This window comes from Corapipo altera, unplaced genomic scaffold, assembly GCF_003945725.1.
Source record: "Corapipo altera isolate COAL_440 unplaced genomic scaffold, ASM394572v1 0, whole genome shotgun sequence".
Classification (NCBI taxonomy): Eukaryota; Metazoa; Chordata; class Aves; order Passeriformes; family Pipridae; genus Corapipo; species Corapipo altera.
In genome coordinates this window covers 75,332,589-75,351,077 of record NW_020884872.1, presented here as the reverse complement: position 1 = coordinate 75,351,077, position 18,489 = coordinate 75,332,589, and the positions used below count along the sequence as shown (strand labels likewise).

At 42.2% G+C, this 18,489-nt stretch overlaps 1 protein-coding gene across 1 annotated transcript; it reads left to right on the top strand.

Annotated features, from left to right (window-relative positions):
* Nucleotides 1-980: 980 nt before the first annotated feature.
* On the top strand, nucleotides 981-18,011 carry ACAT1 (acetyl-CoA acetyltransferase 1). The gene is made up of 12 exons (XM_027650772.1): nucleotides 981-1,063; nucleotides 3,069-3,116; nucleotides 6,254-6,371; nucleotides 7,309-7,404; nucleotides 9,161-9,261; nucleotides 11,719-11,862; nucleotides 13,683-13,833; nucleotides 14,383-14,478; nucleotides 15,125-15,238; nucleotides 15,612-15,676; nucleotides 16,264-16,421; nucleotides 17,651-18,011. The coding sequence occupies exons 1-12, from the start codon at nucleotides 1,010-1,012 to the stop codon at nucleotides 17,769-17,771; spliced, it is 1,266 nt and encodes a 421-aa protein (XP_027506573.1). The 5' UTR covers nucleotides 981-1,009; the 3' UTR covers nucleotides 17,772-18,011.
* Nucleotides 18,012-18,489: the final 478 nt, after the last annotated feature.

Here is an 18,489-nt window from a genome sequence, read left to right as displayed (position 1 = left end):
CTGGGGCTGAGCAGGCATCAGTCTTTCTGTAAAGGCACCTGCCGAGGCCGTTCTCAGCTATGTTTGAATTCTGAGGTAACACTGTGCGCTGTTCATACCATGGCTAGACAGGGAGGAGCGTAAGGGGAATGAAATTGCTGGCTTTTCTGAGAACAGCGGGCAGCTCCAGCACACGGGTAGGCCAGACAGTGTCCCGGACTCAGAAATACGCCGGCACTCGCACAGCCCCTGTGGCTGCGCAGGTTGTTTTCTATATGGGGATTAAACGCCCGCGGTTTCACGTCAGTTTAACCCGCAGGTGGGTCGGGCGAGGGGCCGGGCCGGCGATCGGCGGAGCACCACCTCGGAGGTGGAGAGGAGACACCCCGGGGGCTGGTTCTTGTCCCGCAGGGATCTTCCACGCTGTGTTCACACCGTTCGCTACCACTGACTTCCCTCCCCAGCACGGAATCCTGGGCTGTCCGCCTGCGGCTGTGCCCCTGCAGCCCCTTCCCTCCCCTTGCGCCGCCTGGTCCCCGAGCGGCAGCACCGGCGGCGAGGGGAACGCGCCTGGTGCTACGGAATCACAGAATCAGTTGTCTTGGAAAAGACCTCTGAGGTCACCGAGTCCAACCTATGACAGAACAACACCGTGGCACTGAGTGCCACGTGCAGTCTTTCCTTAAACACCTCTACAGACGGGGACTCCATCACCTCCCTGGGCAGCCCATTCCAATGTCTAATCGCCCTTTCTGTGAAAAAATTCCTCCTAATGTCCAACTCAAACGGGTTCCCCAGGGGACGGAGGTCCCTCGCCCACGGCAGCCCCGGGCGGTCACCCCCCCCCCCTCACCCCGCCCCGGCCCCGCCCCCTGACACCGCCCCCCGCCTTCCCGCCCAGCCAATGGCAGGACATTGTGTGGCACCGCCCCCGCCGCGGGACCAATAGGAGCTGGGCGTGGGCGGGGCGCTGCCGTCTATAGGCGGTGGCGGTGGCGCTGGCGAAGGTGACGGGGGCGCCGGCGGGAACATGGCGGCTGTGGTGGGGCTGGGCGGGCGGCGTCCGGCCGCGGGGCTGCTGCGGGTGAGGCGAGCGGCGGGCCCGGCCCTTCCTCTCTCCCTCCCTCCCTGTGCAGCCCTGGCCCCGCCGTCGGGTCAGAGAAGGCTCGGCCAAGGTCACGCCGCCTCTGCGGCGGGGTGGGCTGCACCTCCTCCCCTCACACCCCCGCGGCGCGGCGGGAGGAAGCCCCCGACCCGGGAGGGAGGGAGCGGGTCCTGGGCCGGGCGGAGGGCGAAGGCAGAAGGGTGAAAGTGAAGCCGCTGGCGGGTGAAGGGCGGCTCTCCCCGCCCCCTCCCCGCAGCCCCGGCCGGCCCTGCGCGGCGCCCGGCGGGACCTTTATCCGCGTTCCTGAGCGCGGCTTTTTCCGCTGTCAGCGCCGGGAGTGCCGCGGCTGCGGGGCCCTTCCTGGCGCTTCAGCCCTGCGCAGTCCGCTGGCCCCCAGAGCCCCTGTGCCATCCGTCACCTGCTGCAGCCGCGGGGATGTGCGGCAGCTGTCAGGGGCGGCCTCCAGCCGGGGCGGGGGCAGGAATCGGGTAGGATTCATCTAATTAAGCATGGTAAAGACACAGAATTACATCTGTAGGTATCGTTTCTCAGCTGGGAAGCGGGATGCTGCGTGCTCCTGCCGGAAAAGCCTCAGTGCCTGGCAGAGCTGGCTGTGTTGGAGGTGCTGGCCGTTCCTGCCTGGAGCGCTGGGGTGGGGAGCTGTGCTGGGAAGGAAGAGGAAGGTGAAGCATGGGCGGTGCATCCCCTCCGTATTGCCATGTGCGAAGCTGAACGTTGCATTTTACTAGCTGTAGAAGTGGGGGGGTTGCCTTTTTTCTTTTCTTTTTTTTTTTTTTTTAAGTCTATAATCGGCACAGAGCATGAACACTCCTAGCAGACTTGGTAGACAATTGACTTGTTTGTCCAGTTTACTGCAAAGGTAAATTTCAAGTGTTGTGTAGTGAGGGTATATTATTTTTCTAGGTTTGGTTTGGTTTTCTTGACACTAACCCTTGGAAGTGCTGCTGTTAAAGCCCTGGAGGGATGTAATTATTTTTCAGGTACAAGTTTAATTTAAAACTTTTTACTGGCTTTTACAGCATGAGCTGGGGAAAACAAACAATGAACAAAAAACCCCAAACAAACCAAAAATTGAACAACTAATTCAAAACAGTAGGTAAAAAAATCAGTCTTTCGTTAGTTGAAGGTTGTCAGATGAAGACGAGAAACGGAAACAGGCTAAATTTTCATATTGGAGACACAATACCAGAAGGCATTCTTTGATTTATAAAAACGATGGTATCCCCGTAGTGTCCTTTTAATTAGTATTTATTTAGCTGTAATTCAATAATTAAATTTCCAGTGTGCTGCAGTGTTGTCTAAGGAAATGGCTAAGAAGTTGACTTGAACCACTAATGGAAAGAACATTCTGTTAATGTACAAAACAATACCTACAGATGTAATTTTGTATTTTTATGCTGCTTAATTAGATGGACCTAGTAGCTGGTAAATTAGCCTGCTCAGGTAATACCTTTTTCTTGGTTTTACTTTACTATTGTATTTTGGTGTGACACTCTGAACTCATTATCCTAATTTTTGTTCATGAAACACCAATGAAATGAAGATAGATGCAAACTGTAGATGCAAACTGCCACTGTTTAGAAAACAGTAAAGTCAGTGATAGGAATGAATGAACCAAAGTCCAAGGAAGCAGACAGAAGGACTAGTGAACTCTTTCAATATAGCTCCACTCAGTCCTGGTTCAGACATATGCTATAGGTATACATATAAGACTTGGACAAAATGAATTGGTTGCTGTTTTTGAAGAACTATTTGTTTATTTTTCGGAAAACATTTTATCACAGATGTTATGGTGAGACTGTACTTGGACTACCCTTCTTTTAAAAGGCACATCATGATATTTTTTCAGTGTTTCTTAGATATTATTTTTTGAAATAATGACTTCTATGAAAATGGTACATTACTGAAACATCATGGCATTAGCTTTCTTGATATGAAATTCTGAGGACTTTCTTATTTTCAGGCTTTGAAGTGTACAAGCCGTGGCTATGCATCCCAGCGTACTTTAAATGTAAGTGTAAAGCACTATCTTACAGTAGTAAATCACTATTTTAAATCTGTTTCTTAATCACTGAAGTTTTGAAAAAAATTAATGCAAAAAAAGTCTGCATTGAAGACAGTGTCACTTGTGCCCAAGTCACACTTTACTGCAAAATGTGGAATAAAAGTCAGATTTCCATTTTTATTTTGATTTGCTAATTGTTTGACCGTGCAGGACAAGATTAGAAACGTGTCAGCTAACTTAAGCTTAATGCGCCTATCTACTCATAGTTGGAAAAGACAGCTGATGTCAGCTAATCCCTTTGAAATTATTTGTGTGTTATCCTGCAACTTGCTGTTACAGCCTAAAAGATGAGGACAAATATGTTGCTGTCACTGAAGTCAGTTATGATGGAGAAGGGGTTACAATAACAGACAGCCCTTCTTAGTTTTAAACAAGTGTGATTTGTCTTTATTGTTTATTTTTTTCTAGTGTTTTCTTTCTTTGCCTGTCTAAATAAAAAAACAAACAAACAACTAAAAAATCCCAACAACTCATGGTGAGACCCTGTAAAGCTTTGTGCTTAACTTCCACTGAAACCAGCACAGTTGGAGACAGTCATTACTGCTTCTCCATAGCTATCTGGGCCAGCCAGAGGTCTGAAATATGCCTCTTTTTTTGGTGCCAGATTCTTGTGCTACTCTCACAGGGTTATCAGGTAGACATGTGGATGTAACGCTAAAGCTAAGAGGCAAAATAAGAGTACATCTGTTTTGAGGAACTACTAGTGTAGAGCTGAATGTCACAGCATGTCTTACTTACACTTACTTACGTAAAGTGTGCTGCTTACACTTTACACTGGGACCTGGGCTTTTGAATATATCCAGGGATGGAGACTCCACTCAACCACTCTGACTGACTTGTGCCAGTGTTTAGTCACACTCACTGTGAAGAAGTGTCTCCTGATGTTCAGTGAGAACATCCTTTGCTGTCTGTTTGTGCCCACTACCCCTGCTTCTGTCATGGAGCACCACTGAAAAGAGCTTGGCTCTGTACTCTTCGCACTCTTCTCTCTGGTATTAATGTACATGGACAAGGTGCCCCTGAACCTTCTCTTGTCCAGGCTGAGCAGTCCCAACTCTCTGTCTTTCCTTCTATATCACATGCTCTGGTCTGTTTGTCATCTCTGTGGCCCTTTGTTGGACGCTCTCCAGCATGTCCATGTTTCCCTTTTACTGGAGAGCCCAGCACTGGACAAAGCACTCCAGGTGTGGCCTCTCCAGGGCTGAGTAGAGGGGAAGGATCCCCTTCTGTGACTGTCTGACAGTGCTCTGCCTAATGCAGCCCCGGAGAACATTAGCTTTTCTTGCTGAAAGGGCCCATTTTTGGTTCATGTTCAACCTGGTGTCCACCAGGATCCCCAGGTCCTTTTCTTCCAAACTGATTTCCAGCTGGCTGGTTGCCAGTATAAGTTGGTATCTGGGGTTGTGCCTCCATAACTGCAGGAATTTGCACTTCTCTTTGATGAACTTCATGAGGTTCCTGACAGCCCATCCCATTTCTCCATCCCATTGAGGTCCCTCAGGGTGGCAGCACAAACCTCTGGTGTATCATCCATTCCTCCCAGTTTGGTGTCACCAGCAGACCTGCTGAGGGCACACTGCACCATCATTAAGTTCGTTGACGAAGATATTGAACAGGACAGGACCCAGTATTGATCCCTGGGGTTCATCACTAGTTACTCGCTTCCAGCCAGACTCTGTGCCACTATCACCACCCCCCAGCCTGACCATGCAGCCATTTTCTACCCACTGTCTCACTGCTTACCCAGCCCATACTTCATTAGCTTCTGTGTGAGGATCTTATGGGAGGCAGTAGTGAAAGCCTCACTGTAATCTAGGTAGACAGTGTCTACTGCTCTCCCCTCATCTACCAAGCCAGTCATTTCACTGTAGAAGGTTAGCAGTTTGTCTGAGCATGGCTTCCCTTTGGTGAATTCATGCTGACTACTTCTGATGATTTGCTTGTTGTTCATGTTCTCATAAATGGTTTTCAGGATTAGTTGTCTCCTTGCCTTCCCAGGGATCAAGGTGAGGCTGACTGACCTGTAGCTCCCTGAGTCCTCTTTCTTACCCTTCTTGAGGATAAGGGTGATGTTTGGGTTTTCTCTAGTCCTCTCACTGTTGCTGTGACCTTTCCAAGATTATTGAGAGTGACCTTAAGCTGCCAGCTCCTACAGCACTCAAGGGGGCATCTGAGCAGGGCCCATGGATTTATGTATGTCCAGTTTGCTTAAATATTCCCTGACTTGTTCCTCTTCCACCAAGGGTACATCTTCCTTGCTCCATCCTTCCTCTGGTCTCTGGGGCCTGGGATTCCTGAAGGCTGGTCTTAATACTGAAGTCTGAGATGAAGAAGGCATTCAGTACCTCAACCTTTTCCATGTCCTTTGTCACCATGTCCCCTGCCCTATTCAGCAGCGGCCGCATATTTTTCTTTTGCTTCTTAGGTGTTTATGGAAGCCCTTCTTGTTGCCTTTGACATTCCTTGCCAGATTCAATTCTGATTGGGTTTTGACTTTCATGACTTCATCCCTGCATATGCAGACACTGTCTGCCAGATTCTCTGTCCCTCTTTCCATCTTTTGTATCCATCCTGGCACTTTTACGTGACACATAGTGCTTTGTTGGAATGGACTGCTGTGGAGCTTGGAGGCAGTAATCCTTGAACATTAACCAGCTATCTTCAATCCTCCCTTTGCTCCAGGACCTTCAAGATTCTTGCAAACATCATCCATCCCGAAGATGAGCTCAATGCACTCCAGCTATTCTGTCACATAAAGGCCAAGCTGCCCTCCACCTTGTCTTCTTGATCTGTCCTTCCTGAAGAGACCTTATCCCTCTTGGCAGCACTCCAGCCACGTGAGCCATCCCACTATGGATCCATGATTCCAAGACTGTAGCCCTGCAGCTGCACATTGATGTCTTTATGTTTATTCCCCATGCTGCATGCATTAATAAAGGTTATTTTAGTGCTCTGAAACATTTTCAGGATAAAAGAGAAGCTGTGACATCAATGAAAGAATAAAAGTGGGTGCATTTAAAAAATACTGTGTGTATGTGCACAATTCTGAGAGACTGACTTTTACTCTATGCTTCTCCATTTAGGAAGTGGTAATAGCAAGTGCTGTAAGGACTCCAATTGGATCTTTCCAAGGATCTCTTTCATCATTACCAGCCACTAAACTTGGTTCCATTGCAATTAAAGGAGCAATTGACAGAGCAGGTATGTATGTATGTTTTTTTCTGTGACAAAGTGGCTCTGAACAGTATCAGTCTATTTCTTTTCAACTGCTTGGTAAACCAAATGCCCTGGGTTTTTTTGCTCCTGTAGCATTCTTAAATCTATCCACAAATGCTTAAATAAAGTTGACTATTGGGCTTTGTTTCAATCTGAATTAGGTGCTGCTTCTGGGAGCAGAATGTTACCTAGGGATATCTCTGCTAATCCAAATCTGATTGAATTTGCTAATTGTTTTTCTGGGATGGGGTTTTAGGGCTCACATAAACTATTGCAAAGGCTACTTGTTGCTGAAACCAGTAGCTTTTCCTTTCCCTGCCCGTTTTTTTACGTGGGCATGTATGCTTGAAGAACAGTCTTGTGAGTCTATTGATGGGTTGAAATGAGCAAAAAAGTCTTTTTAGGATAGAGGAAGGTTAATTTTCTACAGATTTGGTTTCTTGAAACAGCATGTATTACAAGGACTTGAACACAAGGGCTATTGCAAGAGATTCAGTGGGAGAGCCTCTTCTGCTGGCAGCTTGCTGTGGCCTTGGCTTACCCTTAGTTAAACAGACTAACAAAACTGTCTTTAGACATAATTGTAGCACATAGGAAGTTTTGTGCATTTAAGCATCCACAAAAATTGAGCTTCTTGGGTGACTAGTGAGACTTGGAAATGTTTGCTTTAGTTAGCAAACTGTGGCTTGTTCTGCAGGATAACAAGGAAATTCTGTTCTGTGGGGCTTACCAGTTCACCGTGTTCCACGAACATGAGGGTAGAGATCTGGAAGGCACCCAACAGGGACCTGTGTGCTCTTGGCACATGGATCAAACATGGCAAGTTTCATTAGTCTTTGATAGAAAACTTCAACTGGAGCTTTTGTAAAAGGGAGTTACATCTGTGCAAAGGATCCTGAATCAAAACAATTTTGTTTTACAGGTATCCCTGCAGAAGAAGTGAAAGAGGCGTATATGGGCAATGTCTTGCAGGCTGGACAAGGACAAGCTCCAGCAAGACAAGCAGTTTTGGGTGCAGGTATTCATTCTCTTGATACTGGGACCAAAGGTTTTCTGTCTTTATGTAGATGGAGTCTATTGAGCTGTAAGTTAAAGCACAGTTGTGCCCAGCCTTTTGTCCAGACGGTCTGTGTGTGCCTTTTTACCCCATGGTGGGTGAAGGGAGTATGTTGTACTCATATAAGTGGGATGTTACTGCCTACAGTGTTTGTAGAACCTGGAGAAGACAATATTGGGGACCACAGCACTTTATGTTAATGATGGATGCTGCTCTTTGAATCTTTTACAAAACAGACTGGTTTTCTTTACTATATCATTACTCTTAAGTCTAACTGGATAAGGGGTCATTGAGTTTCCTTGAACTGCAGATAAGAATATGTCATTACACTCCTCTTTCTCTGGAGTCTGGAGCTGTCACTTGTAGGGTTCACTCTAATGGTAACTGCAGAACGAATATTATTAGGGTGCAGGAATTATTTTCTGCTCCCTTTTGCTGTAGGGATGGGATTCCATACCTTAGCATGTCTCTAGGAAAGTCTTGGATCAGGGAGGATCTTATGCTTGCTTGGCTCTGTTCCTGTACGTTTTTGGGCATTGGTCTCTTCTCCCAGGCAACCAGCAGAAGGACAAGAGGCCACGATCTTAAGCTCTGCCAGGGGAAGTTTAGGTTGGATATTAGGAAGAAATTTTTTACAGAGAGAGTAATCAGGCATTGGAGTGGGCTGCCCAGGGAGGTGGTGGATTCACTGTCCCTGGAGGTTTTTAAGATGAGATTGAATGTGGCACTTAGTGCCATGGTCTAGTAACCACGGCAGTGTTGGATCAAGGGTTGGACTTGATGATCTTGGAGGTCTTTTCCAACCCAATTGATTCTATGAGCAGGAACTGCTTCCATGTGAGGCAAAGTCATGAATACGACTCTTTTCTTTTGTAGAATTACAGAGCAGGTTGGGTTGGAAGGGACCTTAAAGATGATCTAGTTCCAACCCCGCTGCTGTGGGCAGGGACACCTTCCACTAGACCAGGTTGCTCAGAGCCCCATCCAGCCTGGCCTTGGACACTTCCAGGGATGGGGCATACACAGCTTCTCTGGGCAACCTGTTCCAGTGCCTCACCACCCTCAACGTTAAGAATTTCCCCTGGCTATTTTCTCTCTCTCTCTGCTGGTATGGAGGTGATGTGCTGGTGCCAGAGCCATAACACTAGAGCGAGCAAGCCTAGGCTCATAGAGGCAGTGATGCAGGGGTCTTGAGCCAAGCTGCACACAGCAGAGCCCAAAGCTGTTGTGGTGAGCACTTAGTAACAATAATCACTCAGTAATAACCAGTCCAGTGAATGACACTGACCTTACTCAGTACTGTGTATGTTTAGAATCCCTGTACTTCAGGAGTCTGACTTGTTACCAGTTGCTAAATTCTGAAGCTTGTTTATGCTTTTTCAGTCTTGGATGCTGCTTAAAGGCAGGGATTGGGATTTCGGGAGGAGGAATAGTTCTGGAGTCACTTTCCTTGACCTTCTGTTTCTCTGATTCCTTGCTTGCTTGATCTCTTTACCACAAGTCTCTTGTTGGAAGGGGAGAAAAAACAAGAGTCTCAAAGAAGGATGGTAACTATGGGTGAGGGTAGATAAATTGCCCTGACAGGGTAAAAATAGTGGAAGCTGGACATCCTGGGCTTGGATAAAAATTGGTCCAACATGAAATGTTGCTGAACACCAGTAAAGTATTAGTCTACCCTTTAAATAATACAGTTGTACAAACAACTTCTTTGACTCAGGTCTACCAATCGCCACTCCTACTACAACTGTCAATAAAGTCTGTGCTTCAGGAATGAAATCGATCATGATGGCAGCACAAAGCCTGATGTGTGGGAGTCAGGTATGTGAATCTTAGTGCTGTTCTGTGGAAAAAACACACAGTTAACGTTGTAGATCCTGTCCTACCAATGACTCTGCTCTTTGATTTGGTATTGTGTTTTGGCTTGGGACAATAAAGCTAATTAGAGAGGTTTCGTTTTGTTTATGCAATCTTTATTTTATAGTCATTTAAGTGTGTTTTGGTTTAAAAGAGAAAAAAAGTAAATAAAAGTTGTCAGATATGTTTTTAGAGCTGAGCAAACAAGTAGTGGGTTCTTTTGGAGGGTATTTACATCCTCTCTCCTGCTGTACCCCTACCCCACCTACCACTCCAGCCCTGAAAATGTAATTAAGGGAATTTTCAAGCTTTCAGTTTTGAAAAACTGAAGAAACTTTTATAGGCTTATTTTTGGTGACCTGACTTTCAGACACTTTTAACACTTAACTGAATTAAATATACATATTCAAGCAGTGTTGTTTCCAAGTACACTAAAGATGTCTCAGCCTTTTTTATTGTTTTAGAAGAAGCGAAATCTGTTGCTGCTGCATAAGGTTTTTCATTGAAGAGCTTGATGGAGGAGAATTGCTCATCTCTGTCAACTGTGTTCCAAGATTTTCTATACAATTGGGAAAAAAATACTACCACTTGATGGGAGGATAGGAGAATACATCATCTCCAGTAAACCACTAAATGCTGTGCAGAAAAGAACGTGGGAGAAGTGTGAATATGAAAAAAGACATTTCAGTTTTGTTTTTAGTTCCATACTCAAAGCCTTTTGTCAGCATCTTTCCTTCTCTGAAGGGAAAGTATTGTCTGTTCAATATATATTTTTGGCTTAAAAAAGTAAGTACCTCATAAGTGAGAAATACTTTTGTGTGTGTGTGTGTGTTTAGAACAGAAGTAAAATGTTTAGGTTTTGGTGTCCCTTCTGTGGAAATAACAGTGTAGCTGGAGTTAAGCAACTGCTGAATTGCTTTGGCCTTGCCGTGCAGAGAACAGCACTTTGCCCGGTGCCTGCTGAAGTCTGTGGAAGTCTTGTCACTGGACTTTGAACGAGGCCCAGCATCTCTTTGTAAACAGCTACATTTGGATTTAGTAATTTATATCCAATGACTTCATGAGAGAGGTGGTGTGTTTGGTTGGTTTGACAGATGCAAGCCATGAGCTCTGAATAGAATCGTAGTTTTCTGCTGAATTAATCATACATGCTGTGCTGCCAGTCTCAGCTAAAGCAGAGACTCAGTTACTTATTAGTCTCTTAGAGCTATAAATTATGGGGGGTTTTGGTATTTGTTTTTCCTGGCTGTGGACTGCGAGGTATCTGTGGTGTGACAGTTGGTGATGGTTCCCAGTGGCTTGAGTCAGTGTACACCATTATATAAACAACTGTACTGGCTCTCTCTCCAGGTCTTTCACTTTATGGAATTGAAATGCCAGGGACTCTTGTTCCTCTGATCCATTGCTGCTTCCATATCTGAACTGCCTTTCCAATTTATCTGTCATTTCAGTTTTGTCTCCAGCCTTCTTTCTTTTCTTTATTACTTCATGTGACTGTTCCTGGATCTAGTTTATGATCTGTTCTGAACCAAACCATTATTTCTCTGAGTCTTAATTTAAAGAAACTAAAAAAGCTTTAATCTTCTTCTCATTGCTGTTTTGTGTAAAATGTTTTTGAATTTCTATTACCAGCACTATTGAACTCTCAAGGACTCACACTGTGGTGTGTGTATTTTCTTACATTTATGTGTATTTCAAATATGCCCTTAAACGCAGCCATGTCTATTCCTCACATCCTGAAATCCTAGGGATTTTGGGGCTATAGCCTGATGAACAGTGGGTATAGTTACGGTCCTTATAGCTTTGCTATTGTAGGTTTTCTGTTTGCTTTGTTTCAGCTTGAAAAGTATACTAACTTAGCAGTGTACATAATGATTCAAATTAAGGAATCATTAATTACTAATGTGTCTTTTTCTGTGGCCTTCTCAGATGATAAAACCATAATATAAGTCATCTGTCTTTACATAGTAAGATGAAACAATATTATGTAAAATTGCAGGTACTTGTAAATGTGTTTCTTCATATACCAATATTCTGACTGCTGTTTGTTCCAAAGGGATATGAAGCTGGGAATAAAGAAGAAAAATAAGAAAAAAGAGAAAAACCTGTTAAAAGTAAAATTTATAATTTGATCTCAGAAAGCTTTTGATGTAAAAGTGCAAGAGATCGAGATGGGTCTTGCAGCTTTGTAAAGCTGCATACAAGACAGAAGTCCTGTTGTTCTGCCAGCGTGGATTAACTATCTTCAGTTGTTCCCCTGTTTGCTTTTTAAATGCACAAAGTTTTTTTTTTCCTCTCTCTCTAAGACTCCTCAGAAAACTAAAATGCCCATGCTTAAGCTTTTGCTAATATTTGTTCCTACAAGAAGTCGTAGAGAACACACTGCATTACTATTAATTTTAACTTGTTTCCTTCGGGCAGGATGTAATGGTTGCTGGTGGAATGGAGAGCATGTCTAATGTTCCCTATACGATGAGCAGAGGGTCAACACCTTATGGAGGAGTAAAGCTGGAAGACCTGATAGTAAAAGATGGGCTGACAGATGCTTATAACCATATCCATATGGTAAATATTCCTGCACAGTGCTAACATATCAACCATAACCTGATGCAGCTCTGAAGAGCTTGCTTATAATTATTATTGAACTTCTTCATCTAGCACGCCTTGAAATGAGGAGGAAAAAGTCTTCCATTTCCTGTAGTAACTCTAGTGGAGGGGCTAGACAGAAGACCAAAACAGAACAGCACAGTCTGTGTTAATATTTACCTGTCTCTGAAGTCCAAATAGCCTAGAGCAGGGATTAAAAGAAAAAATAATTTTGCTACGGATGGATTGCTGTTGCTCCATCTGTGGGAGGGAGGTCTTTGAGAGTACCTGCTCTGTAGGGTTCAGCAGGCTCATGTTTTTTCTCTCCCCCAATGTACATATCTCATATCTTCTGTGGGAAGGTTTGAGTCAGCTGATGTGCTTGCTCATCAGCATGGTAACTTAAATTGGACAGACAAGTGCAAACTTGGGATGGTTTTGGAAAACAACTGATACAAAGATAGTCAAGAACAAGCATCAGGGAAGAACAGTCTGAAAAGAGAATGACTGCTTTCAGCTTACAAATATTTCTGACCTTTACCTGTGGTAATTCACAACTGTAGGGCATTATTGATTGATCAGTTAGTGTTCTTGCTGAGGTCCAGGAAAACATGTCATGAAGTATATTCTACTGTGTTCCATAGATTTGATACAGACCTTGCTGCTCTGTGTGTGTTTTATTCTTTTTGCAATACAGTGCACTCTGCTTAGGCTGTTGGTTGAAATTCATTCCCACATTTCAGCTAAAATGGATTTTGATTGTGAGGAGTGTAAATGGTGGCTTTGCTAGTTCCCATATGTGAGGAAAAACTCTAAGAGTTCGTTATAATACAACAAGTTTTAATAGCTGGGGACAATATTTTGGAATCTTTTGTCTTCATTATAGCAGCTCTAAGTTATTTGGAAAGCCTTAGAAGTCTGTGTGAGAACATAAAGTCCAAGGATGGCTTTAGGAACTTACCCTTGTCTGTGTTTTAGCAATAGACTGAGCTGCCGGTGCCGTGAAGACTTTAAACTCTTTAATTGCATAGAAGTGAACTTGCTTCTTTTATGAACTGGAGGAACACAGTACTAAAGGGTTTTGTGTTGATTCATTGAGTTTCCTAGAGAAATGGGAGGTGGAACAAAGCCTATTTAAGGACAAGTCTTTGACTAAATGATATTTTTTTTATTTATTTTGTCACCAAGTATTTAGACAGTGCTGAAAATGAATTCTGATTGTATAATTACGATTGATCTCTATATAAAAATATTTGGTTGTTTCATTCTACTTATTTCATTCCAGGTATTAGACAAAAATAGTTATTAGACATACTTTTATTTCTACAGTTTTTAGAGTATCAGATCCCAAGGGCCAGGTAAAGGCCTGTGTGTTGACCTGTTCTGCAACCTTTGGAGTAGGCAAGCTAAGAATGGAGTGCAAAATACTAGTAAGATGAAGTGAATATACAGTTCTGCGGCTGAACAATGATCCTTAGTCTCTGAAGGTGTCAGCCCTAAGCACTTTAAAACTTACTTCTACATGCAGTTTTTTAACTTAAAAAAAAAAATTAAAAAAGGAAATTAAGGAAAGTTCCTTTGTGGCTTTGGTAATCTGGATCCAGAAAACGTTTTCTAAATCTGAAGATGGTATTTCAAAATCAAAAGTTACTGTTTGATCATGACTGTGTAAATTAGAAATGGACACCAAATATTAGTCATATTCAATTCTGGAAATCTACTGGTTGAGTTTTTTTCTGTTATTTGTGTGCTTTGCATCCTCAGAAATATCAAACCTAACATACCTGGTTTTCTCCAAGGGCAACTGTGCTGAGAATACTGCGAAGAAGTTCACCATTTCTCGTGAGGAACAAGACACTTACGCCATAGGCTCTTACACCAAGAGCAAAACAGCCTGGGATTCAGGAGTGTTGAAAAATGAAATAGTTCCTGTCACTATTTCAAAAAAAGGTATTATGGGAAGGGTGTGATGAGAGGAATTGTGTTTCTCATTGAAAACTGTAACACTGTCTGTATTCAAACTGTTGTTTAACATGCAGATCTTGGGAATATTAATTTTAGATCAGCTAAGAATTTTCTGTTAGACAGACTTTCTGGTAAACAGTGGTCAGTGACCTGGTTTTTGTTTCTTAATTTTTCTTTAATGTTACACACCATATCTTCTTCCTTTTGTGTGTAAGTAGAAGACTACTTATTGAATTTAGCTACTATGGCTTAAGGACATTTGTGTTTTAATTTACCTTAAAGATATGTTCTTTGTCTCCTTTGTTCAGCCACCAGAAAGTATAAATGAATTGCTGTGAATAAATTTGATTAAGGAGTAATTTTTTTTCTTCAGTTTTCGTAAGCACCTTTCTTGCTGTGCATTTTACATGCATTTACACATTTTTACCGAAATAATAAGTTGTTTAAATAAGCCAGCATTTAATCAAAGTACTGTCTTAGAGTGTTTTAAGAATGGACTGTTCCACAGAATACTAAACCAGATCTGAATTTCAGGAAAACCAGATGTGGAAGTGAAAGAAGATGAAGAATACAAACGTGTTGATTTCAGTAAAGTTCCAAAGCTGAAAGCTGTTTTCCAAAAAGAAAACGGTAAATGTTGTTAAATGAACTGCCTAATTTCCTGCCAAGTGCAGGGATACTTTGTTACAGTGAAGAGTACTGTTCAGAAAAGCTTGAGAGCCCAACAATAGTCCCTTGATTTTTAAATGTCTGCTGAGATATAGAAGCGTGCTGCACAACAGCATGAACTGGCTTGGATTAAAAGATGGTCCAAGAAGCTTAAACAAGTGAAAACCTCTGTTTTGGACATTTACTTTAAAAAGACTGAAACAGCTTGGTTTCAGTGTAGCTCTTGGCTTGATCTCTGCCAGATGTAAGCTCTTCTTTCAGTGGGAGCTGGAGGGCCTTGAGAGCATTGCCTGTTGCTTCCCTGAATCTGTAAGTGATAAACCTTTCTGTCTAACTTGAGGTTGCCTGTGTTAGTGCCAGCAGTGCAGCTGCCATTAGGCATGATCCAAAACAGCGCCTGGATAAAGATACAAATACCTGTGGTTGTGCTTGTTTAATCAAACCGATTTAAAAAACCAGCTTGGTTAACTCAATGCAACAGGTATCACCATATTGTCGAGACCTTATGTTCAATAAACAAAGGGAAAAACAATCCTAAACAGGATATACGTGAGCTGTTTCGCATCACACTTTCACCTCTGCTCAGACAATGTTTTACCTTTTCTAGGAACAGTTACAGCTGCCAATGCCAGCACTCTGAATGATGGAGCAGCTGCTTTGGTGCTGATGACTACAGAGGCAGCCAAGAGACTGAAAGTCAAACCCTTGGCACGGATAGTTGGTATGATTTTCCTTATCTTTGGCTGTAGTCCTGAAAAACACTCTCAAAGTGTGCTCTCAGACTGGGAGTCCTGTTTTACTGGTTATGTGACATTATGGCTGCATCTTCTCTGTACAGTCCCTGAAATTTCAAGTGTTACACCATCAGGCTTTTGATCATGAACAGAATTTTCTATACGTAATAATACTAAAAATCTGAAAATATTGTATGGCTCACTTAGGGCACTACATTTTTAGATGCTTCTATTTCATGGATCATTATATTCAGACTTTTTCTATCTTGGCAGGGTTTGTTGCTTGCATGGAAGAAAATCATGTATGGTAAAAACAAAAGGTCTTTAAACACCTTTTGTTGATTTTTTTTTTTTTTACAGCTTTTGCAGATGCTGCTGTTGATCCCATTGATTTCCCAATTGCACCTGCATATGCTGTTCCTAAGGTAGGAATAAAGCTCAGTGTGTTCTGGAGAGGAAAAAAAAACCCAAAACCAAACTTCCCTAGCACTGCATTGTTGGTTCATCCCTCAGTGGATCTTCTTGTAATTAGGATTGAAATTGTAATTATGTTGTAAGGTCAAAGAACAGATGCTAGAATGCAGATCTTCAGAGTTAACAAATTTCTCACACCTATCTTGAAAGAAAATACTACTTTTACCAACTTTGGGCTTGTTTACACCTCCTGTGATACAAGGATAGACTCTTTCTAAAAGGAACTGAAGAGAAGTGTATGGCATGAGGCAATAAGTTTAAATGTACTTACCATGGCAGCGCTCTTTGTGTAAGTGTGACGGAAATGTATCCTTGGCATAGGCTACTCTTCATTCCTTCTTTTGTGAAAACTCAAGTTTGTGCTTCAGTACCTCAGTTTTGCTTTTTCTCATCTGACAAAGAGGTTCCAAAATGTGAATTTGAATCAGGCTAAGGGCAGCCTGAGTCACCTGATTATTTCTGTATAACACACCTGATTATTTCTATATTTAGCTTCCTAGTCTTTTTCATAGTAGTAATTATTTTTTGTTATTCCTAGATTCTAAGTGAGACAGGCCTGAAAAAAGAAGATATTGCAATGTGGGAAATTAATGAAGCATTCAGTGTTGTGGTGCTGGCTAATATTAAAATGCTGGGCATTGATCCACAAAAAGTAAATATTAACGGAGGCGCCGTCTCTCTTGGACATCCAATAGGGTAAGTAAAATAAGCACTGGGTTTTGTTCTGCACAGGGGCATTGTTTTATAGGTAAACTGCTAACACATTTACCTTTTTTCTCAAGTTTAATGGAAGTAGGAAGGGAAAAAAAATTTGCTATCAAGTACATAGTTTCCTCTGCCAGGTGTTAAATTTGAAGGTATCTTGAAAACCAACCATGAAGAGAAAAATGCTCTTATCACCTACTTTTATAAAGATCTTACTTGTTACTGTAGCTATATGGATTTATGAAGTACTAAACCAAATCCCTATTAACATGACAGAATAAACAATAATAATTAATCAAGTAGTTAAGCCAGCAAAATTTACAGGTGGCCTTATGAAAATAGCCATCCTATTTTCCAGGGAATTTAATGGTCCAGGGACTTTTATTTTTCTTACATGAGCAAAGTGAAATTCCAGGTCTCGTAAAAGGATTTTTTGGCAGTGAACACAGGTGTCTCCCAGCACCTGATGCAGAAGGCAGGGACAGTCTGGAGGATGGTGGTGGGTCTTGTGTTTGAAGTTCTGTCTTCTGGTTAGTTAGATCACCTGCTGTGTTCCCCAACCATTGTCACTTACTCATAACTAAAGTGTATCCCATTAAACCTCCCCAGGAGTGATCACACTGCACAGTCCAGCATAGATTGTACATCAGGAGCAGCAGAAGCACTTCGTGGTTCCTAAAAAGCTCTAATCAAGGCATAATCCTGCAGGATGTGGTGGCATCTCCTCTGCCATATCAACTGCTTCTGATACAGAAATACGACTTTTTTTTTCTTAAAAGTTAATTTTGACAGAATTTACATGTCTGATTTTCACATTAGGCAAAGTAGGACACTGAACTGTATCAAGTTTTAAACAAATAAGAAAGTGTTTGAATTTAATCATTACAATCAATTTGGTTGTGGTAGATTTGTTATCTTATTTGAAAGAGCTTTGCTACATATAGAGATACTTTATAATATATAGGCTGACATAGAGGTGATTTCTTTTTCCAGAAGAAACTTTATTACATAAACATGGAGTTTTTGTTTGTGCATCTGTAAGAACCTTTGTGTTTAAGTACCATAGCTAGAGAGGAATAATCTGTATCACATATACCTGTAAATGAAAGGGTTGCTTTGGTCTTTTTTTGGGTATTATATTCTGCCCACTATCCTGTGTGGGTCAAATTAAGAATTTCCTTTAAATTAAGCCATGTAACTTTTCTTTTTCTTATACTTAGAATGTCTGGAGCAAGAATTGTTGTTCACATGGCCCATGCATTGAAACAAGGACAATATGGTCTTGCAGGAATCTGCAATGGAGGAGGAGGTGCTTCTGCAATACTGATAGAGAAGCTGTAGCCCAAGTACCATCAGAAACACAGCCTTACATGCTCTCTGATCAAAATTATCAGTGGTAGCTGTTAACATCTTATTTATCAATTGATGGATGAATTCTGTAACTGCTATTTCTTAAAGCATCATTGATTACTGATCCAGATAACTGGGTTTTTATTACTTTGTCAGTGGAAGTTTTTGTACAGTACAAATAAATAATGTCAAATTATGTCTTGAGACCTGACAATAAAGAATGTAACGGTGGCTTCTCTGTCACTGGTTTCATTTCTCAAAGGTCTCTGAAAAGGAATTCTCTTGGTAACTCTGAGAGTGCTGCTACTAGGAACAGCTCTTTCTTACAGTTTTGCTGCTTCATTTTTCTAACTATTAAGTGGTTTTCATGGAAAAAAATAAATTAATCAAAGGTGGGTTTTCTACTGTTGTGGACCTTGAACCCAGCTCAAATGCAAATCTGACAGTAGTTTTAACAGGAACTAATGAACAAATTAATTGTCCTAATATTTTCCTCCACAGATAGTTGGACTGGTTTGTACTGGGACCTTTTTTCTTCTGGGAAAGAATGCACTTGTAGAGGTAGTAAATGAACACTGGGCTTTAAACACTACAATCTAAGAAAACTAACATTCATTCTTGCTCTTCCACTTGTTCTCCTAAAAATTATTTGCTGTATGACAGCAGCTTGGAACTGAAGATCCCTTCAAAGTGAACTCATAATTCGTGT

Bases quoted from the DNA above. Each gene is read 5' to 3' on its own strand.
- ACAT1 (XM_027650772.1), top strand. From the start codon at position 1,010: ATGGCGGCTGTGGTGGGGCTGGGCGGGCGGCGTCCGGCCGCGGGGCTG. The intron at 9,262-11,718 runs GTATGTGAATCT...TCCTTCGGGCAG, and splicing joins GCCTGATGTGTGGGAGTCAG to GATGTAATGGTTGCTGGTGG. The intron at 15,677-16,263 runs GTAGGAATAAAG...TGTTATTCCTAG, and splicing joins CTGCATATGCTGTTCCTAAG to ATTCTAAGTGAGACAGGCCT.